The sequence below is a fragment of the Thermobia domestica genome, chromosome 15 (genome assembly GCF_964235325.1).
Source record: "Thermobia domestica chromosome 15, izTheDome1.hap1.1, whole genome shotgun sequence".
Taxonomy (NCBI): Eukaryota; Metazoa; Arthropoda; class Insecta; order Zygentoma; family Lepismatidae; genus Thermobia; species Thermobia domestica.
Window position 1 is genome coordinate 23,790,564 of NC_137468.1, and position 26,777 is coordinate 23,817,340.

At 35.3% G+C, this 26,777-nt stretch overlaps 1 protein-coding gene across 1 annotated transcript in view; it reads right to left on the bottom strand.

Moving 5' to 3' along the window:
• The window catches only part of LOC145672119 (solute carrier family 7 member 14-like), a 62,360-nt gene that overhangs the window by 27,965 nt on the left and 7,618 nt on the right, over positions 1-26,777 (bottom strand). Inside the window, exons 2-4 of the mRNA XM_081741397.1 lie at positions 13,435-13,742; positions 6,510-6,644; positions 4,787-4,968 (exon numbers count right to left, since the gene is read on the bottom strand). Coding sequence (XP_081597523.1) covers positions 4,787-4,968; positions 6,510-6,644; positions 13,435-13,742 — 625 coding nt within the window. The remainder of the gene's footprint in view (positions 1-4,786; positions 4,969-6,509; positions 6,645-13,434; positions 13,743-26,777) is intronic.

The window sequence follows — 26,777 nt, forward strand, 5'->3', positions numbered from 1 at the left end:
GTTGAATTTCGATTTCTATAAGGTCACTTCCGGTTTTTGTGTCTTAAATCTTATGGGAGCTGGACTTGAAACTACAAATTATTTTTTAAAACACCTCGTATTTTCGATCTGTTGTAGTACTGTCCCTAGATTCTAGGTGGGTATAAACTATAGTGGTATTGATGTAGAACATTATTGCATAAGTTGGATTTCGATTTCTGTAAGGTCACATCCGCTTTTTGTGTCTTAAATCTTATGGAAGCTGGACTTGAAACTACAAATTTATTTTTTAAAACACCTCGTATTTTCGATCTTTTGTAGTACCGCCCTAGATTCTAGGTGGTTATAAACTATAGTGGGATCGATGTAGATCATTATTGCGTAAGTTGAATTTCGATTTCTATAAGGTCACTTCCGGTTTTTGTGTCTTAATTGGTATGGGAGCTGGACCTGAAACTACAAAATTATTTTTTAAAAGACCTCGTATTTTCGGTCTTCTGTTGTACCGTCCCTAGATTCTAGGTCTGTATAAACTATAGTTGGATCGATGTAGATCATTACTGCATAAGTTGAATTTCGATTTCTATAAGGTCACTTCCGGTTTTTGTGTCTTAAATCTTATGGGAGCTGGACTTGAAACTACAAAATTATTTTTTAAAACACCTCGTATTTTCGGTCTTTTGTCGTCCCGTCCCTAGATTCTAGGTGAGTATAAATTATAGTGGTATCGATGTAGATCATTATTGCATAAGTTGAATTTCGATTTCTATAAGATCACTTCCGGTTTTTTGTCTTAAATCTTATTGGAGCTGGACCTAAAAGTAAAAAATTTTTTAAAACACCTCGTATTTTCGATCATTTGTAGTACCGTCCCTAGATTCTAGGTGATTATAAACTATAGTGGGATCGATGTAGATCATTATTGCGTAAGTTGAATTTCGATTTCTATAAGGTCACTTCCGGTTTTTGTGTCTTAATTGGTATGGGAGCTGGACCTGAAAGTACAAAATTATTTTTTAAAACACCTCGTATTTTCGATCTGTTGTAGTACTGTCCCTAGATTCTAGGTGGGTATAAACTATAGTGGTATTGATGTAGAACATTATTGCATAAGTTGGATTTCGATTTCTGTAAGGTCACATCCGCTTTTTGTGTCTTAAATCTTATGGAAGCTGGACTTGAAACTACAAATTTATTTTTTAAAACACCTCGTATTTTCGATCTTTTGTAGTACCGCCCTAGATTCTAGGTGGGTATAAACTATAGCGGGATCGATGTAGATCATTATTGCATAAGTTGGATTTCGATTTCTATATGGTCACTTACGGTTTTTGTGTCTTATTTGGTATGGGAGCTAGACTTGAAACTACAAAATTATTTTTTAAAACACCTCGTATTTTCGGTCTTTTGTAGTACCGTCCCTAGATTTTAGGTGGGTATAAACTATAGCGGGATCGATGTAGATCATTATTGCATAAGTTGGATTTCGATTTCTATAAGGTCACTTCCGGTTTTTGTGTCTTAAATCTTATGGGAGCTGGACTTGAAACTACAAAATTATTTTTTAAAACACCTCGTATTTTCGGTCTTTTGTCGTCCCGTCCCTAGATTCTAGGTGGGTATAAATTATAGTGGTATCGATGTAGATCATTATTGCATAAGTTGAATTTCGATTTCTATAAGATCACTTCCGGTTTTTTGTCTTAAATCTTATTGGAGCTGGACCTAAAAGTAAAAAATTTTTTAAAACACCTCGTATTTTCGATCATTTGTAGTACCGTCCCTAGATTCTAGGTGGGTATAAACTATAGTGGTATCGATGTAGATCATTATTGCATAAGTTTGATTTCAATTTCTATAAGGTCACTTCCGGTTTTGGTGTCTTAATTGGTATGGGAGCTGGACTTGAAACTACAAAATTATTTTTTAAAACACCTCGTATTTTTTGTCTTTTGTAATACCGTCCCTAGATTCTTGGTGGGTGTAAGTTATAGTGGGATCGATGTAGATCATTATTGCATAGCTTGGATTTCGATTTCTATAAGGTCACTTCTGCTTTTTGTGTCTTAAATCTTATTGTAGCTGGACAAAAAGTACAAAATTATTTTTAAAACACTTCGTATTTTTGGTCTTTATTTGTACCGTCCCTAGATTCTGAGCGGTTGTCAATTATATAGGAATCTAGGTAGATTATTACTGTATAATTTATATTTGGATTTGTGTGAGGTCACTTGGTTTCATGAGTTTTAAATGTAAAATTAGCTTAACCTTTGAGCATATACTGTAATTACTTTTAAGAACACCTCGTATTTTTGGTCTTTCATGGTGACGTCCCCACATTCTAAGTTGGTTTATATTTTAGTGGTATTTATGTAGATTAATATTGGATAATTATTACTACGATTAATCAGCGGTCATTTGTGGTTTCGCTCATGTTTTCAAAATTACTTTTTCATTGTGTTATTTAATCTTCACCTTATATTTTGACCATTGTTGTACATATCGCCGTTTAGTTGATACATTTATAATTATTGAAGTATACCATCTTTGTTTTTACTTGGTTTGTGGATATCGAATAATTAGTAGAACACTGTATGGTATTAAATTTCATATGTTGCTGGCAACCCTGTTAATATTTTGTATTTAACGTAGATGTCTGCTAGGGTAACCTGGGTTATTTTTATTGTGTATTTTGCTATATTTTTCGACAGGCTATGGGGTTTTGTATATACTTTGCTAGGAAGACATGACATATAAATTAATACAAAAATATCATGAATATTAATACCGTACAGTACGTGAAAGATAAAAATCACAGGAAATGTAAGTAAAATTAGACAGAGAAGCACAGAAAATTAAACAAAAATGAATGTGTAGAAATCAAGTAAACATTGTTTGATTAATTGATATATTATATATCAACATACTATCAACCAAACTGGATGGTGTAAACTAGAAATAATAAAAGACGAATTGTTAGTTATATACAAGTGACTCTCTATACAACTACACAACTAGACCCGTCAGAAATGGGCATCTTAATTTCTTTTGTCCTCATTAGGGCATTAATATTCTTTGGTGGCGAGTAAGTGTGAACGTAAGGGGTTTGGTAAAGGGCGATCGTACGAGTAACGGTTAGGAAAATGCGCATATCTGGTACCCACTACATAATTTATTTCTCCTAAACTTTAAAATAAAGACTACTCTTTGATTATAAATTTCTATAATTTATAGAGTATGATTCCTTTTAAAGTTATAGCAAAGGGTACTTTAACTAATTCGAACACTCTCAAGTATTGAAATGAAACGAAATCTTTAAGTTTAACGTCCCACGGTTATGCCGGTTAGGCTAAAGGAGACATTATGATGAAAAATGCACTAGATGGTGGAAGGAGAAAGTGGGAGGAAACAGGAGAACCCCGAGAAAACCATGGTCCACCACAAAGCTCACTTGGCGCAGGCTGGGATTGAACCAAGGGCCCCTACACCAGAGGTGAACGCTCTGCAACTGAACCACCGCGGCCCCACTCTGAAGTATTTGAGAAAAGAAATTACATATTGTGGATACCCACCTCCATTGGCTACTATACATTACAGTGTATACATAGATATGGAAGTTATCCATTACCTATCGTAGCTGTATTGGAATATGCTTTGGCATTAATTTAAACAGATACAATACAGCAGTTGTCCAATGAGTGTTCAGTGACTAATAATTTCATGTCCATAGATGTTGAAAATTAGACAAGTGAATCGGATATCAAATGAGAGGAGAAAAGCGGAGTATACTGAAATATTTTTCGAAAAGAAGAGATAGCAAGATTGAACACAATATTAGACATGGAGGTATCACACTACTAAACACCACTAACTACGAAGAAAATGGCACAATAAGAAATACCTAAGAGAAGACCGCAATTGAATTATACGGACCGGATAACAGAAAATCTAAGGAAGAAAATGTATGAGGAAATGACAAGTCTGGTTTGTGTAAAACTACATGAAACCAATCGAAACATTCCTGATTTGAGAAGAATGTACACTTTATGTCATATTCTGATTGCATATATTTTTTACACGCGTTACTCTAGCCAACTGTTTTTAAGTTGGTCACAAGTAAGCGGGTGAGTTTAAATTTACATCGAAGTTGCATCACCCGAGTGTGATGTAGTGTCATGGTTAAGTGACTAACCATTATACTACAGCGGGTTGTCACGTAGTATTATCATGGGGGATCAAGGTGGAACAAAACGAGCCCTGCGGGCTTTCTAACCCCCTTCGCTCGTTGACGCTTGTACAGCTATGTTTCATAACGTAAATAAATCCCTTTTTATGCATCATATATTACGTACAAGAGCAAATCAGTGTTATTTTTATCTTATTTTAGTGATAGAAGTGTTATTAAAATTTTAAAAAAATAAAAAAAAACTCTCCTTAGACCGGGTTTGAACCCACGTTAAGAGCGACGAGGACTGACAGCAGCTAGCGTTTGATTTATCCTATATGTATGCTACGTGGCGAGGAACGGACAACTTCAACCAAACAGAACTGTGTATTTAGCTCCTATGCTTAGGGTCGATCGTGATTAAAATATATGCGACGTGCTGCTTTGAACATATTCTACTATATATGGATAATGAAATATTCTTGTAGCCAATTAAACTATAGGAACATAAAGAATTTTAACGAAAACTAAACAATTTTAAAAATAAATAAAATAAAATAAAACTGAAATTAGATATTTAGCACAGATCCAAGCATATTTAGAAACTAGTTCTTATTTTTCTATCAAACAGAATTAACTTACATGAAAGGTGCCATCATGGTAAGTACAGTGCAAATTCCGAAGTAGGTAAGGAAGCAAAGGAGAATAGCTGTAGTGCTCATCCGAGGAATTACTCGTCTCGGCTGCTCTTGAAGTTTTCCCGCTGCTGCCACTGAGTAGAAGCCCAGGAAACCACTGCAGCAGAGGGCAGCACCAGTTACTAGCTGTAAAGAGACAATTTTATTATTTTATTAACTCTGATTTTAGATAGATCTTGCACGTTATTAAATTATCTCTCTTGAACATCAAAGAGTATTTGTAAAACAATGTTATAAAATTTTGCTTTATTTATATTGATGTTCAAGAGTTTGGAAGGCATCATCAGGCAAAGTAATGCGCTGAAGATATATATATATATTTAAAAAAAAAAGAAAAGATTATTCAAAATCAATGTAACATAATAAGCGAAAATTTTGTAGTAACTAAACTGTACACATCAAAGTTTCTAGTGAATAGAGTTGAAGACAAACTCTCAGTCGATATTTAAAACGTAAACGTAGAAATGAAAGAAACAACATACTAGTGGTCTCCACATTTCCATGAGACGAATATTTTTGTCTTCAACGTTTAGTTAAGTATTTGTATCTTATTTACCTCGTATCTATCAGCATCTACTACGATATTATCGGTACTATGACCGACAGTAGTTGTATTTTATGTATTTTGAAGTATGTTACAAAAGAAAAGACTAACATCTTCTGCCATTTGTAAATATCTTAACGTTCATTATAACTAGAAATTCAGGGAAAACTTTAAAAAGGCTCCAACTTGGGGAGGGAAAGGCAAGAGGCATGTGGGTTCAGTAGTAATGCGCTCACTCCTGGTAAGAAGGGTCCTTGAATCGATGTCAGGATATGTAAGTTTGTGGTGAATATTTTTCACGGATTTTCACCGGATCCTCATTTCCTCCCACTATCATATTCATCCATCAATTCTTGTATCATCACCCATTTTCATTAACGATCCACCTATAAAGTGTAGCCTTGAGACGCTAAAGTAAAACTGTAATTCATTTCACTTTACGGAAAAGAAAGGTGGCATAACTAAAGAAGAGGTACGCGTATGAGATCATCGAAGATTTATATGATAAAATTATGATTGTTAACGCCCTACAATAAAGTTATAGTCACCTACATACTAATTATCTCTGAGGAACGAATATATACGCTATTGAAACTACAGACTCATTAACTCTAATATATCGTAGTACACTTTTACTTTGTAAATACTCTTTTCATTTTACTTTTTTCCCCTCTCAATTTATGCGTAATCACGTACTTAAACAAACAACTTGATAATGTGAATTTAGTTACTAACTACAATTTCTTTTCTGTAAATAAGTATTTAATTTTGGTTTATGTTATACCTGTGGTTGTTTTAACGTCCAAGCTTAAAAATTTTAAATTAAATTTTCCACCCTTAACACTGAGAAGTTTGAGACAAGATTTTTAAATCGTTCTTATAAGTTGCCACACTAACTTACATTTATCGGAAATTGTAAATTAAATTAATAAGAAGAAACATATTCTACTCCTATAACAAAAATTGCTAAAGCTAACGGTAAACTGAATAGTATCCAACATATTCAAACAAAGTGTTCAAAACCAAGTAAACTTTGTATGTCAAAAGCATATTTGAACTTTGTTAACTTGAACATTACGTATAAACTCTAAACAAGAGAAAACGGTATCGAGAAGCCACTTACCCCCGAAAGGCCCGAAGGGAAGAACTCATGCTGTGTCCAGCTAATCGGATCTGCTTTCATAGATCCTATGCTGAGGAAGAAAGCAACACTTGCTGCTACACTTACATTTAAAGCCACACTTAGAAATGTGGAATGCTGAAAGGAGATAATAAATAAATATTAATACCGTAATCCAAACTAATAGATTGTTATAAAATCAGTTTTCCTCTTTTGCAACAGTTGCTACCATAATCTGTATGATTGTATATTAAAACAGAAATCTGATTATTTCATTATCATACAATCTTAAACTCATAATTTCCTTCAGTTCTTCCTTATAAAACAATGAACGTTAGTTTCTATGCGCGTAAGGCTGTGAAATATTTTAGCTTCTCTAATGTTTTTTTCTTTCACCTTCACCTTCACCTATCGAGAGGTGTTGCATTATCAGAGTGCAGACATAGTCTGTTTCACCCATATCCTTGGAATTGTAAGCGGAGTACCATTGTGTTTGTTGCTTAGAAGGTGTGCTTTGACCTTTTCCGGTGGAAATTGAAAAATGAGAACTGGAATAGTCATTACCTCTTGTTGGAATATATGAGTGATGTTTATTCCGTTGCCTATATGGGAAATACAGATCTATGATTTTCTAGTGAAGTTGTTTTTTTTTCCACCGGAAGATGAAATGTAAAAGGAAAAATGATATTATTAACCAGGTAAGGAATAAAGTAAATTAAAGGGCAAGTCCATTATCTTGAAAAAAAATATTAAATGTTTCAGGATACCTAAATCATTGTGCGTCAAAATTTGTTTGATGGTGAAGGGTCCATAACCATAGCGTTTATTTAGCTCTTCCATAACTTGAGTTCTAGTGGGGACATTGAAATATGAGATGATTCAGAGTTCCAACCTCTTCGTTGCACCAACAGAGAGGTGAATCTCTCCGATGAATTTTGTACAGAAGATATGGAGTAATTGCAGTGTTGAAACAGAGTCTATAATATAATATGATTTTTGACCGTGACCAAGTGCGAAGTGCATTCCAGCTGAATGATTGCAAGTGGTTAGTTTGCCAATAGTATGTTCCTGGTCCATTTCTGATTTTATGTTTCCAAAGGACTGTTTGCTCCGAGATTATCTGGTCAATGTAAAATAAAAAGTTGAGACGTGATAATTTTATATTGGCTGAAATACCAGAGTTACGAGATTTTTTTTGATAAATCGTCGACAAATTCATTCGGTTTTATGTCAACATGACTTAGGACGTGGATAAAATCTATGATATGACCCATTTCAATTAATTTTCGATAAATGGATTTTATGTTTAGTACTGTCCAAGTTGATTTAATTGTCCAATGAACAGAAGAAAGTGCTTGTAACACACTGTAGGAATCCGTGCATACATGCACGGTGGATATTACGTTGAATGAGTAGTAAGGCTTGTCGTATTCCAAACGCTTCACCCTCAAATACTGTAGTGGCAACTGGAAGTTTCAGTTGTTGGATAATATCAAGTTGGGGGAACAAAGATAGTTACTCCAACTGGACTATGTGGAACCTTAGAGGCATCAGTGTAAAGGAAAATTGTGTCAGGATGGAATTGATCGAGAAAACTTTGCCAAATATTTTTGTTTATGTGATGAGATTGATCTTTAATCTTGGTATCTACATATGAAGGCAGAATAGGTTTTATAATTATTGTATTTGTTTCATATGCAAAACTATAGCATGGCAGGTTGGGAAGTTTTATTATTTGAGTTTGGAGGTTTTTCAGAAGTAAAAATGCTTTGTATATCCATGGTAACTTTGTAACATATGGTAATTTGGTATTACGGTTCTGTACTTCTAAGGCTCCCAGTTTTGTGAGTAGTGGCGAATTCATGATGGCAAGTCGAGATATGATATATTTACAGGCAAGTTTGAGTATTTTAATAGATGACGGTAGCGTGCCTGTTTCCTCCAAAATGGCATTTTTAGGACAAAAGTGGGGTTGGGAAAGTATAATTTTTAAAGTATTGTACTGAATCGCTGTTAGTGATTTATAGAATTTTGGCATGGTGATAGAGTAGATTATACTTCCATAGAGTATCTTGGCTTCAATGCATTGTTGAAAAATAGTATATAATGTGTGCGGATGAATGCCCCATTTTTTAGAACTTAAGCTGCGGAGAATGTTCTGTACTTGTTTAAATTCTTTTATTACGTGAGTTAAATGTGATTTCCAAGTTAATTTGTGATCGAGGTATAATCCAAGATATTTGATATTTGTTGTGCTGTGAAGCTGTGTATGAGAAAGTTGAAGAGGAGGGAAGTTAGTGATTTTCTTTATAGTAAATACTATGTAATTTGTTTTATTCCAGTTAATTTCTAGACCATTATTCCGGCACCAGGTTGCAATTATTTTCAATGATGACTGCAATTTCTTTCGACCAGTATCCAGATCATTTGCAACAATAAAAATGAGTAAGTCATCTGCAAAGAGAGAGGCTGATACAGTACCATTTAGTATTTCCAGTAATTCCACCATGAACATATTAAAAAGTGTGGGACTAAGCTTGCTACCTTGCATAAGACCAAGAGAAGTTTGCCGAGGAGTGCTATATTTGTTATTTATTTTGAGATAAATTTGTCTATTAATGAGTACATTATGAACAAATCTTATGAAAGCGGTAGGGATGTTCATTTTTGCCATTTTAGTTATCAATAAATCCAATTGAACTAGGTCATATACCTGTTTAAGATCAATGCTTATAGCCATGAGATATTTACGATGTTGAAAAGTTGTCCAAATGTCTATAAGGAATGGACCAAGTGCATCTAAAGTTGACTTGTGTTTTCTAAAGCCTGTCATATTAGGGGGAAATACCTGGTGATATTCCAGAAACCATTGTAATCTGGTTAAAATTAATTGTTCTAATGTTTTTAAATAACAAGATATTAAAGCGATCGGTCTATAGCTGGTAGCTGCTCCTATGGGTTTTGTTGGTTTCCGTATTGGAGTAATCTGAACTTTCTTCCACTGTGCAGGAATCTGTGAAGTTTTCCATATGGAATTATAGAAATTTAACAATGCATAGATTCCCTCCGACGGAAGATTCTTGAGGTGTTTATAATGTATTCCATCGAACCCTGGAGATGAATCTCTTTTTAGAGATTGGAGTACAGTGGTTATTTCCTCAAAAGTGAATGGAAGATCTGAAGAAGAGTGTCATGTCGAAGAAAAATATTTTACAATATCTAACCGGTTATTATTTACAAAAGGTGGAGCCAGATTCTGATGAAATTCTTCGATCCAAGTATATCCACTGAGTTGAATATTACTTTGTTCAGTTTTAAAAAATACTTTTTTTTTTGGTGTTTGAGATATTTCCAAATTTTTTGTTTTCGGGGTTTGGTAGGACATATTGTTGCAAAAATCTTGCCAATGTTGACGTTGTGTTTGTCGGAGTATTATTTTTGTGAGGGCATTTGCTTTCTGATAAGCTAGAAAATGAGTTTTTTCTTTAGTGCGAAGAAATAATTTTCAAGTCCGCTGTCTGAAGTTAACACTTTGTTGACATTCTTGAGTCCACCAAGGAGGTTTGGCTGGAAGACTACCAATACGTGATGATTTCGAAGGAAGAACCGGCTGCACTTTTGAATGATGCACCACGGCTTTTAGTAAAGTATCAAAACTTCGTACTGCTTCTTGCATATCAGGAGTAATAGTAGGAGTTGAAAAGTTATTTTGAAATTGTGAAGCAATGAAGTTGCTATATTTATCCCAGTGTAATTCCGTAGAAATATGTTGCAAGAAAGATTTGAAAGGTAAAGAGTATCCATGAATGGAAGTAGATATTTTACAAACTGGTACCTCAGTAATAATGAGAAAATGAACACTACCGAGGGCATCGTAAAAAAAAACATGCCAGGAGGAATAAATAAAGTGTTTTGTTCGTACCAATGAAATATCAGGTGCGCTTTTAAAGTTATCAGAAATACGAGTAGGTGTACCATCATTGAGAAGAAGATAATCACCTGTAGATAAGGCTGTGATTAATTTGTTGCCAGCAGAATTGGTACATGCACTACGACACCAAAGTCCTTGGGTGTTAGCATCACCAGTAATGATGTCAAAATTATTAGAATGGAATAACTCCTGCCAGAAAGACACATCAACAGTAACAGAAGAAGGAATATAAATGTTCGCAACATTAAAATTTTGCACTTGTATTCCTAGGACTTGGACATTAGGAGGTTTATTACGGATTTTTACTAGTATTTCTTGATAGAAAAGGTCGTGACGTATACCTATTGCTATGCCACCATAACCATCCTCTCGCAGTTCCTCGATGAACTTGTAATTTTTTAAACGAAGCATCAAATGAGGTTTTGACCAAGTCTCCTGTAACATGATCAAATGTGGATGAAATATATTGATTAAGTGTAGTAGGGCGTAACCCTTCCCAGTTGCACTCTGCATGTTCCATTGAAGAACTACTAGATTTTCGTAAGTATCGGAAGCCATGATGAAGTTATTTGGTGGAAGGAACACTAGTAATTTGTTGAATTAAAGTATCTAGAATTTTGGGATTGGGGTCAGCTGTAAAAGTGACAGAAGCAGTAGTCAATATTTGTTTTATTGCTTTTATTTGATTATGGAGAATATCGTTATGGCGGGATAATTCACGAATCTGATCATTAGCAGAATTGTCATTATTAGGAAGGAAAGTATAGTTCTGGCGATTGTTGATTGGTCCAGTTGAAGGCTCTGCACTATTATGTCCAATGAGTTTGTTATCAATGGAGGAAGCTGATGTTGATTTACTAGATGATACTTGCATGTTAGGAAATCTAAATTTGTCTTTATTGCGAACTGAACCTTTAAGATCCGGTTTAGATCCCGGAGTGTCGAATCTTAGCGGGGGAAACATGGAAGGAGAAACAGAGGGAGAAGAAGGCACCTCAAAAGATACTGAGGAACTTTTTTTACTACCGAAAGATGATTGAGATGGAGTAAAGTGATCATCTTGCAAGCCTTTTCTTCTTTTCCGGGGAGGAACTTCAGGGAGAATAGAAGTAGAGGGTGGTTTGTTATGTGAGTTCACTGACTGTGAGAATACGTTGTCAACGGGAGGATGTCTAATAATTTCACTGTAGAGAGCCGTAGTATTCGTGACGTTAGATAAATTTGATTTATTATTAGTCGTTAACATGCTAGCTTCATTAAAAGATAGATGTAGGTTGGCCATGAATTGGACAATTCTTTTTTGTCTCAATCGATCGGGACACTGAGAGAAATCTGCTCTATGGTTAGACTTGCAATGATAGCACTGTGTAGGATTGGAACAATCAGTTTTAGAATGATTTTGACCACAGTTTGTACATAGTTTTATGCCTGCTTTACACGTACGGTTCGTGTGACCGTATTTTAAACATCCACCAAGGCACTGTCGAATGGCTGGAATATATGGTACTAGAGGAAGTTTGAGAAAGTATAATTTTACTTCTGATGGTAATTGTTGCGAATTAAAAGTTAGAATAACTGTTCTAGTGGGAACTTTCTGGTTATTATTTCCATTTCTAAGAATACGGCGCGCAGAGATAATTGGTATCTTAGAATCCAAGTCCTGTAGTAAGTCATCTGTTGAAATGTCAACATCAATGTCTTTATCAACTCCCGTAGAATAAAGAGCGTGATTTGGAATATAGGACGACCAGTCCTGTGTTTTGTGGATTGGGTGACATAAATTGATTAGCTTCCGTTCCTGTGTTAAAGTGAATTTTTAAAAGGTTTCTACCAATAGTTTGAATTTTGTTAATGCCAGGGATTTCTGCTAGATAGAGTTTCCGACTTATAGACATAATGTGCTTTCTCCCAATTTCTCCATTGTTAGCTTTTAAAAAGATAAAATATGGGGCAGAATGATGATCACTATATAGATTTACATGATCATTATGTTTCGAAAAGTTTTGGAATTCCTGTTTCTTATTTTGATTTTTATCTATGATTGGAATTGATTCAGTTCCTTTAATGTTTTGAACTTCGTTCGTAATTACTTCCATTTCGTTTGATATTTCCATTGAGTCTGGAGAGATAGGAATGATGTTAGTATTTAAGACTTGAGTTATTTGGGTGCCATTTGCATCTGTATGAGGCTCCAATGGATGGAGACAATTGATCATGAAATGATATAAGATTATGTGTTGAAAAAAGCTACACCTAAAAACCAAACAAACACAATATTAATAATTAATGTTAGTTAAATCAACAATGGTCAGATCTTACCGATATCAGAAAATATTAATTACTCAAAATGTATCGTAAACTAAATACACTTTTCTTCTTCTTTTTCTGCTATTGTTTTTTTCTTTCTTTCACCGAATAATTCTACTGCACTTTTTTAGATCATTTGCTACCAACCATATAACAAGATACAGTTATCACTGGATGAAACGACGTTAATTATCAAACAACAACCAGTGGTAGAAGTTGAAACAAGGCCAATATCACCAGCATTATATTAGTACTTAAGTGTATTTAAGTAAGTCAGCCAGTGGTGGCACTTGAGGCAAGTCACATCGGTAAAAATTACAACTTTACGAGAATTAGGACTTTATGAAGTTTTCTTCCTTTAGTTTGTAGCAATACAATCGTCGTTATTTTTTACCAACGCGACTTCTCTCAAGAGACTAGTAACGCATATTAAGTTTGCTTCTTTGTTTACTAAACTAAACTAAATTGAATAAGTTATGCCACTGTAACATCGCCAGTTGAGACTTTAAAAATTAACTTACGTTGCAGAATAGGAAAATGTATAAGTTCCTTCTTTGTTTACTGTACCGCTACATATTAATCGTGATACAAGCATTGAAACATATTTGAAAGGAACTAGACAAATTTGAGTGAGTACTTAAACTAAAGTTTCTAATACTTATGACTATGTATATATAGCTAAGTCCTTACCTCTAATCCTAACATAAAAAGCAAGGTAGGCACTGCTGCTACTCCTACGGCTAGAAAATCTGGAAGAGTTCCCAGGAGAGGCAAAGTCCCAAACTTCTGATGGACAAACTCTTTAAGACGACTCCCAGTGATGTAGTCGATAGTAGCGCTAAGTGAACGGCTGCAAGCTGCCAGAGCGCTTACGTGGCTAAGGACCGTCAGCCAACCAAGAAGAAAAGCTGCCAAAGCACCTGCTGATTGATGGGCGCAGGAATACAGCGATCCAGGGTAGCCAGGCTCTCGTGTTACGAACTCCGCATAGCATAGTGCTGAAAATTATAATAAATGAAATGTTACATAGGTCTAATTGTTCTAGAATTAAATACCCAGGAAATTGATATTCTCAAGTTTTCTCGGTTCCTGCCCATCTTTACTTTATCTTGATTATTGGATAAATTATCTAAATATGCCAACATGTTATGGACTTAATAACTTTGATAGCTAGTTATCACAAACAGTTTGGGAAGCAAATGTTAGTCATTACGGTGGTTCACATTCTACTTTAAATTATATCATGCCTCATATGGTCTCTCCATTGAAAATGAACAGTTTGCTTAAACGAACAAATCCATATTCTTCATAGGTTTTCCTCAAGTGTCTTAATATTGTCAATTTCTGAATCCAGATTCCACACTAGAAAACACGTAATCCAAAAAATCTAATCTATCTACTATGAACACTCATTTACAAAATTATTGTCGCATGTCTATAAATATGTTGTTCTAGGAATATAATTTGATAACGAATTCGCCCGGTATTTCTTATAGTGTTAGTATGTGTATAATCAGCAAAGACATGTATGTAGCAAATTTTATATCAAAAGACCGTTCCCGAGAAAATGGAACACTAAACTGGTGGTCCAGGAAAGCGTAGTCCCAGCACCTCGAACTGAAAATAATTTCAATGAGGAACGGATTTCGGCATTCGTTTGTACTTGGTTTGCTTTGCGGTAGCTACGTTTACTCCCTTACCATTCCTGAGGAAATGGAGCTTTAAAGTGGAGACTAGAACAAAACTGTCTCGGCATTCCACTATAAAAATAACAACATAGGGGAGCGAATGGTGGGATTATTTTGTACTTCTTTAGCTTCGATTTGCTTCGCAGTTCCTCAGTCCTCAACCTTCTAAAAGTCGGGGAACAGTAGGGAAATAAGTGAAACAATTCCAGAGCAATTCGGGGCAAATCACGCAAACAATTATTTTTTACTACAATTTTTAGGAGGTTGAGGACTGGGATCACATTTCCAGATCAACCGCTTAAAAATTCCTCTTTCTTAACAACAATCGGAGTAGACAAGTACTCAGAGCAATTGTGGAGCAAGTATGAATAAACGAGATATAGCCAACATCCACTCCCCTCTGCGATTATATAAGTTGGGAGGGTGGCTGAGATCACGTGTTTAAGTTCTGTTTACTCGAGAACGCTAGGGAAGCAACCCAAGGAACTGCGAAGCAAATCGAAGTTAACGAAGTACAAAATAATCTCACCATCCACTCCCCTATGTTATTATTTTTATTTGAGTGGAATGCCGAGACAGTTTTGTTCTAGTCTCCACTTTAAAGTTCCATTTCCTCAGGAGTTCCATTTCCTCAGGAATGGTAAGGGAGTAAACGTAGCTACCGCGAAGCAAACCAAGAACAAACAAATGCCGCCATCCGTTCCTCATTGAAATTATTTTCAATTCGAGGTGCTGGGACTACGTTTTCCTGAACAACCAGTTTAATGTTCCATTTTCTCGGGAACAGGAGGGGAGCAAAGTGAGAAACTGCGGAGCAAATGGGAGCAAATGAAGTAGAAGCGAATGCCACCATCCGTTCCTCTCTGTGATTTTTTTTTTAATTCCAGAGGCTGGGATCACTTTTTCTGACCCCTCGAAGTTCCTGGGATCCTTTTTTCTGGCCCCTTACAGTTTAAAGTTTCACTTTCTTGGGAACGGTAAGGATGCAAGCTTAGGAACTGCGGAGCAAGTGGGAGCAAATGAAGTACAAGCGAATGTTACAATCCTTTCCTATCTCCTATTGATTGGAGGGGGCTGGAACCATGTTGTTCTGGCTCCTCACATTAAATTTCTATTTTCTCGGGAACGGTAGGAGAGCAAACGTAGAAACTGCGGAGCAAATGGGAGCAAACGGAGTACAATCGAATGCCACCATCCGTTCCCCTAAGAGATTATTTTTAGTTGGGGGGGGCTGGGACGACGTTGTTCTGCCCCCTGACTTTAAGGTTCCATTTTCTCGGGGACGGTAAGGGAGCAAACGGAGTTACTGCGGAGCAAATGGGAGCAAATGGGAGCAAACGAAGTACAAACGATTGAAATTGTTTTCGAAGAATTGCGTGATGGTGGGGGGGGGGGGTCAGGACTACGCACGCATTTCATATGGAGTATTGTATTGTACGTGTAACACAAACATGAGCATTACGAAAAAGCAACGCTATCTTGCTGGCAACTATAAGAGTTACCATTTGTGATTTCGAATCCAACTCATTGCATGGATATTTGATATTATCATATTTTAAATCAATATTTTTTCTTTATAATTACTTAACCTAAGGCAGGGGCGGATCCAGGGACGATTTCCCCTACAGAAGAAGAAACTTTCTTATGTTGTACATAAATAAAACCCATCCCAGAGTTAAGAGCTCTTATAAGTAGCAGCAATAAGTAGCAGTATTACACCCTCCCCCAGAAGTCCGTTCTGGATCCGCCCCTGCCTAAAGGACAGAATTGTCAAACATAAAGCTTAAAAATACAATGCAATACGAACAATGGAAAGCGACTAGAGACTTGCCAAAAATAAATATGGAAGGAAATGGGAAAAAATGGCTAGGTAAAACAACACACACACACACACACACACACACACACACAAAGATGTGATAGTATCAACAAGAAATCAACAATACTAGACATAGTTGATAAGAGGAAAAGAAACTAATTAGGGTATTTGATAACAAATTTTCTTACTACAGATGTGATATAAGGTATAATAGAAGGATAAGAGTAAATGTTGGAAAGGATAGTTCAAAAGTGGAAAATAACCTGATTAGGACATTAGTAATTCATTTAAAATATAATAAGCCTTTTGCGCATTAGATAGTGTTAGTGTCCGAAATCTAAAGGTATATGAGTCAGCGGGTGAAGCCTAAATTCATTTAGCGGCAGACAGTTGAAGCTAGTAGATGTACAAAAATTTATTGAGTTCTTATAAACAGACGTAAGATATTGAGCCGTGTAGGTGAGTGAACCTTCCGCGAAACTGTATTTACAATATGTGCTTTGACGCAAATGCTGCTGTACTGTATATAGGCAAAATACCTTCCCCGTTCTGGAAATTTTGATATGAAAGATGCTCCCAGCAGTGGGCCACCAATCAGAGCAAGCGTGGACGATATTATAGCAAAAATCGAGCAAGACCTATATGTAAGCAGTTATGACATCAGCTATCACCAAAATATCCACCACCAAACGATGTTAAAGCTCGACATTTGGGTACCACATAATCTGACCCAAAAACATTTACTCAATCGAATTTCCATTTGTAAATCTCGACTGAAACGTAACGAACTCGAGCCATATCTAAAATGGTTGATCACAACTGATGAAAATTGGATATCCTACCACAGCAATGTGCGGAAAGATTGTGATCGAAGCAAGGAAGAGGCAAAACCAACACTGACGCCCAGGAAGTTTACGCTTTGCGGTTAGTGAGATTGTAAAGGCATCGTGCATCACGAGCTGCTGCCACCTGGCAGAACGATAGATTCGAACCTGTAAGAATGAATGTCAACAATTAGCGCGAATGCACCTAGCAATTCAAAAGAAACGACTGGAACAGAAAGGGTATCGTATACCACGCTGACAAGGCTATATTGCTTACATCCTTAATGATCCGTCAGAAATTGAGATAACTTGGCTGGGAAGTTTTAATGAATCCACCATATAATCAAAACCTGATACCGTCAGATTATCATTTGTTTTGGTTTCTGCAGAACCCACTAAACAGCGTTAAGTTTGTTTCAGAAGAGGTCTGTAAAAATCACGCGTTACATAAAAAAAAAAAAAAAAACAGAAACCACAAAAGTTCCCTAGCAACGGGCTTATGATGTTGGCAGAAAAAGACAGAAGGTCATCAAGCAATATAGCACATATATGGTTTCATGATATTATTTTCCAATAACAATTATTTTCCAATAACAAAGGTGGAATCTGAACCACATGATGTCCCGTCGGGAATCGAACCCAGGTCTCCATGACTCTATGTAGCAGCGAGCATTATTGCTACCGCTGGAGGTATTGGCTGATACAGTCTATCTCGATTTTAATGAATTTTTATTAAATTCTTCATGATTTTTTAAATTCTAAAATTTCACGACACACCTCAGGGGACTGCGTGACACATTAGTGTATCGTGACATATCGGTTGAGAACCACTACCATAGACCATAGAGTTAGTTAGTTAATGCTGAATACTTTTTATACAACTTGATATTTGAGAAGAAAATGTTTGATTGGGGATGTAATAGAAAATATGGTAGAAGGTAGGAATAAGTGATGAAGAAGAGAGGAAGAATAATGAAGATAGTTAAAAACAAGAAAAGAAACTGATTAGGATATTATTTGAGAGAGACAATAGATATGGTAGAAGTAAAAAAGTAAATGTTGGCGGAGAAATGAATAATATAGCAGATAGTAAATAAGAGTAAAAGGAATCGCATTGCTTAGAATATGATTAGGAAATTGACTTGTTAAAGCCCTTCTAAATTATGGCTTTATTAGGTAAATTATAGACTTTTAGTCAAGCAGCTACAGTATCATTCTTATTTATCCTAGGATTATGATTTGTATCTCATTCTCTTCAGAATAGAACTGCCTTTCAATCGGTACCATTTAAATTTGCATATCATGTGCATGAGACGGGAAATTGTTTCTGAAATCCCGAGAGAAATTGGATTTTTTTTTAAATTGAGCTCCTTTGGACCCCCTGTGTTAACGCACATATCTCAAAATCAACTTAAATAGTAAGGGATGTACTAAATGTGTGAAAAATTTCAAACTTCTATCTTGAATAGTAAGGACGGGAAAATATTTACCAATGAGCCACACAATGCCCCAAATTACTCCAAAAGACCCAGATGTAATATAAAAATTTCCTGAGACATCCCTATTTATGCTAGGATTATGGTTCGTTCATCATTCTCTTCAGAATAAAACAGACTTTCAAACAGTACCAGTACCATTCACATGTCTCCATCATGTCTCTGAGGCGGAAAAAAAAACTTAAAAAGGGATGTTTTGTTAAAAATAATCCTTTTTTAGTTTTTGCCCCTTTGGGCCTCCTGTTTCAACGCAGAGATCTGAAAAAAATCTGAAAAATACTACGGGGTTCGTTAAATATGTGTGCAAAATTTCAATTTTCTAGGTGCAAAAGTAAAATCCATCAAAAATAATAAAAATAGGCATAAAAATATTTGTTAAGGTTATGACGTTATCACACTTTATGTCTCGACGCAGAAAGGCGTGAAACCAACTTAACGTGTTTTACAATGCCTCCAGGCTTGGAAAAAAAAAACGAAGTAAAAACTTTATTGGTACTTTTTAAATCGAATAATGAAGACACTACCGTAGAGCCTACAAATAGGTACTAAAATTTAAAAGGGTTTATAGTTGTAGTTGGAGATAAAGGAATTATATGAAGAGGAGAGCTGCAGTTGAGAACGATATTAAAAAGCATAATATTTAATATCAAAATGAAGTGTAGTTAGCGGTACGTTGTAGTGTGTGAGAGCTCCTAAATTCAACGATATAACCTGTCAGTGTTGACATTGACAAAGGTCAACCCCCACCTTCTCTATATATTTCGGCGCCACTGCTAGTGATTGAACAGTTCAAACCACACAGTTCCACGCACGAAAAAATGAAATTATCAAATCTCCGTACTAAGTATCTAAGTGAAAATACTGAATTATAATGTCATGTGATTCAGAGATAACAATCTAACATTTAATTTCCTTTAGTGGTTCCTTAATTCCTATGTGTAAAGCCCTACAGCCAATCTTGTTCACGAATGATAACAAACACCCGTGAGGCCAGTCTAGTGATCACAAAGATAAATCGTTTTCGTGCCCAGAGATTTCATGACACTAGTACTATTTTCGTGCACCAACTTTTTTTAAAAAAAGAAACTCCTTCAATTTTCTGGTGCTTTTTTCTATTTCTCTTTCGAAATAAGGTTTTGATGTGGCAATCACGTGACACTATTTTTTACACGTTCTAATTTTTACCCAACTTAGGCAAGTATTGATTTTGTGTGTGTGTGAATTGTGACATTAGCTTACACATAGGTTCATATACGTATAATATCTCACGTGTATGTATATACGTATTGAAAGGTAAAAATTTAGTTTTGGTAACCTTTAAAACTACACAGCCGATTTTAATAATTTTTTTTCAATACTTAAAAATATATGAATTTGTTCTTATTTGTTCTGGACTGCCTCTTATGACGTTTCGATTCTATGAAACTGATCTATAGCATAAAAGTGTCCGAAAACATTATTATTATTATTATTATTATTATTATTATTATTATTATTATTATTATTATTATTATTATTATTATTATTATTATTATTATTATTATTATTATTCCTGTCACTGGACATAAATACACGAAATTCGGCCTAAGGCTTATTACTACAAATATTGTTGTATAAATCCAATAGAAGAACACAGTGAAAAAAAGAGGATAGGCAGGCATAAAAAATTCGCTGAATATGTAAGGTACATTTTTTTATAAATAAAAATATCATGAAAAAATCACCAATATATTTACAAAAATGGTAAGGTAGATTATTTTAAAAGTTACTATTATTGTTATTTTCACAAGAATAATAGACGTAGGGGTACTAAAACTAATGATATTTTGATGAAACACCATACATTATAGTGTAAAAACAGAAACAAACAAGAAAAAAAGTAATAAATAGAATTAGAAACTCTTAGAAATCCAGACAAAACTAAATAAACCAACTTTTCAATATAAACTAGACGAGATCGAAATTAACGTGATACCTGCTATGAGACATTGAATAACAAGTGATTGTTAAGGACTTTGGTTTACCAAAAACCCCTTCACATTGTTGCTCTCTGTCTGTTCGCGAGACACAAAATCTCGGAAAAAAAAACTTGATGGATCGACATCAATTTTGGCCAGGACGTACAGGATCAAGAATTAGAAGTTGAGTTCTTGGATGTAGGTGATTCATTTAGTTGATCCCAAGATATGGGCAATCACCCTGTATACCGGTTCCTCATACACAGGGTGGCCCAAAAATAGATATACATCCCTGCATTGATCAAGTATAACATTCTAGTTTATGGGTTTATTTGCTTTGGCTCTGCTGAGCTTAAGATGTAAGTAAAAACACATAAGAACAAATATTAAAGAAACTAAGTCTATCTGATGGATAACAATAAGAAATAATATAAAATGCAATAACCTGATTAGTACGGGGGGCGCGGTGGCTCAGTGGTAGAGCGTTCACCTCTGGTGCTTGGGGTCCCGGGTTCGATCCCAGCCCCCGCCAAGTGAACTTTGTGGTGGACAAACCCGGTGCCGTGCTCGTGGGTTTTCTCGGGGTTCTCCCGTTTCCTCCCACTTTCTTCATTCCACCATTTCACTCATCTCTCATCATCACCGTCTCCTTTAGCCTAACCGGCATAACCGTGGGACGTAAAACTCAAAGATTTCATTTCATTTTTTTTCTGATTAGTACGGTACTGTACCTATTTTTGGGCCACCCTGTATTTCTATGTGAGAGTATACTGATCGGTGAAGCAAATTCCCTTACATGTTATGCAACCCTCACATCTTAGTTGTTCATGTGGTTGCCTATGCACCAGACAACGATTTGGGACTACGCTTTTAAGCTAAAACACTTTAGGCCTCACATAATTGTACTGTCCGTCCGTCCGATACCCGACACGATAGTTCTTGAAAACAAAGGAGATTTTTTTTTTTTTTTTTTTTTGCAATAGACAGCAAGAGTGATTATGTCGGCCGAGATTGTTAATGGAGTCAATTCGTCAATATCATTGCTATTAACAATGATTTTAGCGGAGACTATCCATATCCCATACATGGATAATGTAACTTTCACTCGATCTGTGATGCGCGGTTTTAATAGATTGTATATATTTTTCAATTGTCATATTATATACACTGTGACAAACAAAACACTTTGACAAAGTCTGCTTTGTGACACTGCAACTTGTTTTGGTTTCAACAAGACGAAAATTAAACCACAACATTTATTAACCAACGTTTGAAATTATAGTAATTACTTAATTTCTTAATGAATGAAGGTTCTGAATTTAAGGTTATTTATTATTAATTAACGTATTAAAAATACACCAACACATATGCACACATTATATATATATATATATATATATATATATATATATATATATATATATATATATATATATATATATATATATTTATATATATACGTATAATGTGTATATATGTTTTGTGTGTATGTAGATAGATAAAAAATATCAACCAGATAAATGTATGCACTGGTGCAGTAACGATCCCAATAATTTCCTTTAAATTGGAAGGATTTCATGTGGCAATGGAATAAAAAAAAATCAATGGGATAAAAAATGAAAAGAAGTTATTTGTCTTTGGAAATGACGAAATTCGCTAAGTTCTGATTCCTTAAGCCCCTATTCTACAACTGCTTCAAGTTTGAAAATGTTATTATTTCCCTTGTTTACCTTCATTTTTAATATCTCCGCGCAAAAGGTAGCTTGCGTGTCTCTTCACTCCTTTCATTTTCATACCTTCATTCTCCCCGTTGTGATTAATCCGATTGGGTAGAAAAGCATGATTAACTAAGCAAATTCATCACCATCAAAACACCGAGCACTATTTCAGATTTTGACTGTTTCTGATTTTGAAAACGCTGGTGCGTACACTATAAGTGATTAGTCGGCACCTTGTATATTACATCGTCATTAACAAATCATATATATAATAACTTCCTTTAAGTAATACGTAGAAACTTGTTGTGACTCTTATTGAAACGTTTGGGTTACGAGCGAAGCGAGCAACATTTTTTTTTTAAAATCAAATCTATTTCTTTTTGCAAAGCTATAACAATATTGGTTTAATAGGGCGCCAATATCTTTTCGGAGCAACGCATCGTCACTGATTTCCAACACTTTTTTTCCTTTCTTCTTGCTGGTTCGTCGCCATCTTTCTATCAGCGCCCGAGGCAACCGTCCCGCTCGCTCCGCTCTAGCTACGTCTCTGAGCGTAAATGATTCATTCACTTTCAAAAGGCTATATCAGCGTTTCCCAACCGGTGTGCCGCGGCACACTAGTGTGCCGTGAATGGGCCGCTGGTGTGCCGCGAGGAATCGAAACAAAATTATTAATTTTAGAGGAATCAAATTGTAAAAGGTAGGGAAAATATATATATATTTGCATTTCACGTTACTATGGACCTCTACTATAAATCTACAATTTTAAGTTTCATACCGTGTTACTGTTCTGTACATTTCTAATGTTGAAAAAAGTATTTGTTGTCATTGTTATAACCATTATTACTTCTTTATTGTTGCAGACCATTTCGAAACTTGAAAATTTAAAATATAATTCAATCCTTTCGACAAATTACCTACATTTGTGTTTTAAAAGTAAATGAGATTTGTTTGTTCATTCGTTCGTTATTTAGTGATCTTCCTTCTTAGTAAAAGGTTGGATACAGTTTTTAGAAAGAAAGCGTATTTTTAAAAACTTGAGTCCAATATTTCTTTGCAATTGTTTTCTATTTTTAAATTAGAATGAAAAATAACCATAATGATTTACCACGGGGAAAAAACAGTGTTCGAGCTCTCTTGTCTGTGAGAAGGAGATCAATAATCACAGAAAAATGCCACTGTGTTTTAGGTTTACAAATAATATCCATAAGTGTGCCGCGAGAATTCAAGTCACACCCGTAGTGTGCCGCAAGTTGAAAAAGGTTGGGAAACGCTGGGCTATATTTTCAAAAGTGTTACACGAACACACATGAAAGATATATGAAAAGATACACAAATCTCACAAAGGTTATACACCCTCTGCCTAGATACAAATGTTCACTAATATGTGCTCCTTTGATGACAAGACACAGACAATGTCTTTTTTTCTTGCTTTCCCTTCATTTTCGACCGGTACTAACCTCGTTCTGCCACATTGCCACACTCGATCGGAAAGATAATGGACTTGTGCTGCCACGTGTGGAATATATAAGACAAACTTAATGAGTTTGTGGTTCTTTTCAAATATTTTTCATGCGTGTACGTGTAACACTTTTGAAAATATAGCCTTTTCAAAACGAATGAATCATTTATGGTAACCCTGTACTATATGAAATGGGGTAGAACCTGGAACTGCGCGTAAATAAAGTTTGCTACTTAAAGAGAAAATCTAAACAAACAGCAATATTTTTTCAGACAAATTGTACAACATTATTTGCGTTTAACGGGAGGAAAAAATATCGAAAAATAAGTCGTAGATTAATTCATAAATCTAATCGAGCAGAACAAGATGTGAATCAGTGTGCCATAATGCTTTTCGGAAAATGGACAAAAATATTCTTTTTTGGAAAGCTTTTCGGAAAATGGACCAAAAGTTTCTTTTTTGGAATGCTTTTCGGAAAATGGACAAAAACATTCTTTTTTTTTGGAATGCTTTTCGGAAAATGGACAAAAATATTCTTTTATGGAATGCTTTTCGGAAAATAGACCAAAACGTTCTTTTTTGTAAACCTAAAATTGATGCTCCACAATAACCACGCCGTCTATTGAGATGGAAATGATACTGGAGTATACCTTCATCAAACTTTTCATTACAACACTACGCAGAAAAAATATAATTAACTCTTAAACTTTAATATAAGGTTGAGTCATAAGTTTTGCAATATTCTGGCACACAACACAACTGTTGCAGTACAATGAAAGCTGGTTAACATTCAAAAAATGAAATGAAATCTTTGAGTTTTACGTCCCACGGTTATGCCGGCTAGGCTAAAGGAGACGGTGATTATGAGAAATGAATGAAATGGTGGAATGAAGAATGTGGGAGGAAAAGGCATAGCCTCTTGTTGGACTGGCTTCAACGATTTTTTTGCCAGTTCACATATTCTACATCGATAGCACACCTTTCTCTTACTGTTAGAGCTAAAGGAGTCAGTGATAGCTGTTTCCTTCTGTTGCTGGTTGGTGAAGCTTCGTAATTTTAGGAACTGAACCGATTCAGGTACTAATCCGAAGAAGATAGGTCAGAACTACATATCCGCTGTGGTCAGGCACGTAGCCAAGGGGTGGGTCCGGACCCCTTCGAAACCATAAATGAAAAAATTAAGGAACGATGAAACAAAAAGAAACAACAAAAAATAATCAGCGTTAAAAATATAAAACTACAGCAAACTTTTTGTTACTTTTTTTAATGAAGAGTTTGTGTGGATGAAACGGAAGGGGTTCAAGTTTTAAATGGACATTATTGAAACGGAGCATTCCGAATTCCATATAGCTCCATGCTAATCCTATGGACTACAAATGACAATCGATAAACCGGTTCAATCAGATAGACTCTCAGGTAGAACTTAAGAAATGCCCACAATTACCAATAATATGAACCTGGCAACATAGATTCCAGTTACACGTGTTAAAGAAATTTTCAATTTCGCAACATTAATCCATTTTATAGGATGTCTTTACTGCCAAAGAGATCTTATTGCTATCCTTGACGGCATGAAACGAAGATAAGAAAAAGAAGACAAGACGAACCGAGTTCGAATGACCTCGAAAGACTATAGCTTTTTTCAATATTTTTAAAATATTCTTTTACTGGAGATTTCTTTATAGTTTGTTATTAAAATACTTACTAACATATCCTCATTTTATTGTCCTAATAAACCAATATGGGTATGTTGCCAGTAAAATAGTTTAGATTGATCGAGCCCCTGGTGTTTAACCACAATATTTCATGTCACGATCCCCTCATTACGAAATCCTGGCTAAACGAACTATATATGTTGCCAGTAAAATAGTTTAGAACAATCCATTCCCTGGTGTGATAACCACAGTGTTTAGTCCCGGACCCCCCTATTACGAAATCCTGGCTACATGCCTGCTGTGGTATTAGTTTGATGTCATGTATTTCCTTCTTTTTTCTTTTTTTTTTCTTTTTCTTTTTTTTTAATTTTTGGAGTTGAATGTGGTTTTGCGATATGCTGTTGCAGCAGGGCGGTTTACCAATGCAAGATAATTTTTAACGTAGTGCAGCACACATCCGCTCCAACTGCTCAAAATAAAAGTCTTTATTTATTGATAGTACGGCCGATAAGAACGAACTCGAAGTGAATTACGCCCACGTAGTTCCACCTCACACTGAGCATGACTTTATGCTCGAAATGGCACTGTTTGGCGATTGGTTCTGGAAGATGGTCCTTGCTCAACCAATGTTTTTCCACATTCAAGTTTCAGAAAATCATTTGCTTTACGTCGCATGTGTCCGTTTCAGGAAGTGCATATTATGACGCAGATTTTCCAGCAGTAGTCTGCACATAGGGTTGCCATTCGTCCCGGAAAATCCAGGACTGGCACGGAATCGAGAACTGCGTCCCGACGACCCGAAAATATTTCTCGGGATTCTTAAATGTCCCTAATTTGAGCGAAGAAGAAAGGGAGGGAATATTATAATTTGTTTTTTTTTTTTTTTTTTCACAGAATTAGGTATATAATTATTCTCTTCAACTTCTGAGTATGGCAATTCAAAAATTTGAATACATAAAACAGGGTGACTTAATTAAGTTCACGATTTAACTATTTTGATATTGAACTAAGCATTCGTTTTATTGGGCTAGGGACAAAAGGTTTTACTATTCAATCTTATTGTTATCTTTACTACTGTGTTTCAATCTGCATCTTGATTCTGAAATATTTTTATCAATAATCCCTGACCGATATTTTTGGTAATTCGTTCTAAAAAAAAGTACAATATGAACAGGAAAAAGTGTGAAAGGAAACATCATACGTGAATGAGATAAAACAGACTGAAAGCCACTAAATATAACAGATCCTGAGAATTAAAAAAAAATGCTTACCAGGGGGAGGGGGAGGGTGACATTCATAAGTCCTAAACGGCATAGGTTCTAAAAATATAGGCACTAGACCTAAATTTTACATCTTGTGCCGTTTAGGACCAGTGCCGTTTAGGTCTTGTGCCGCTTAGATCTAGTACCGCAA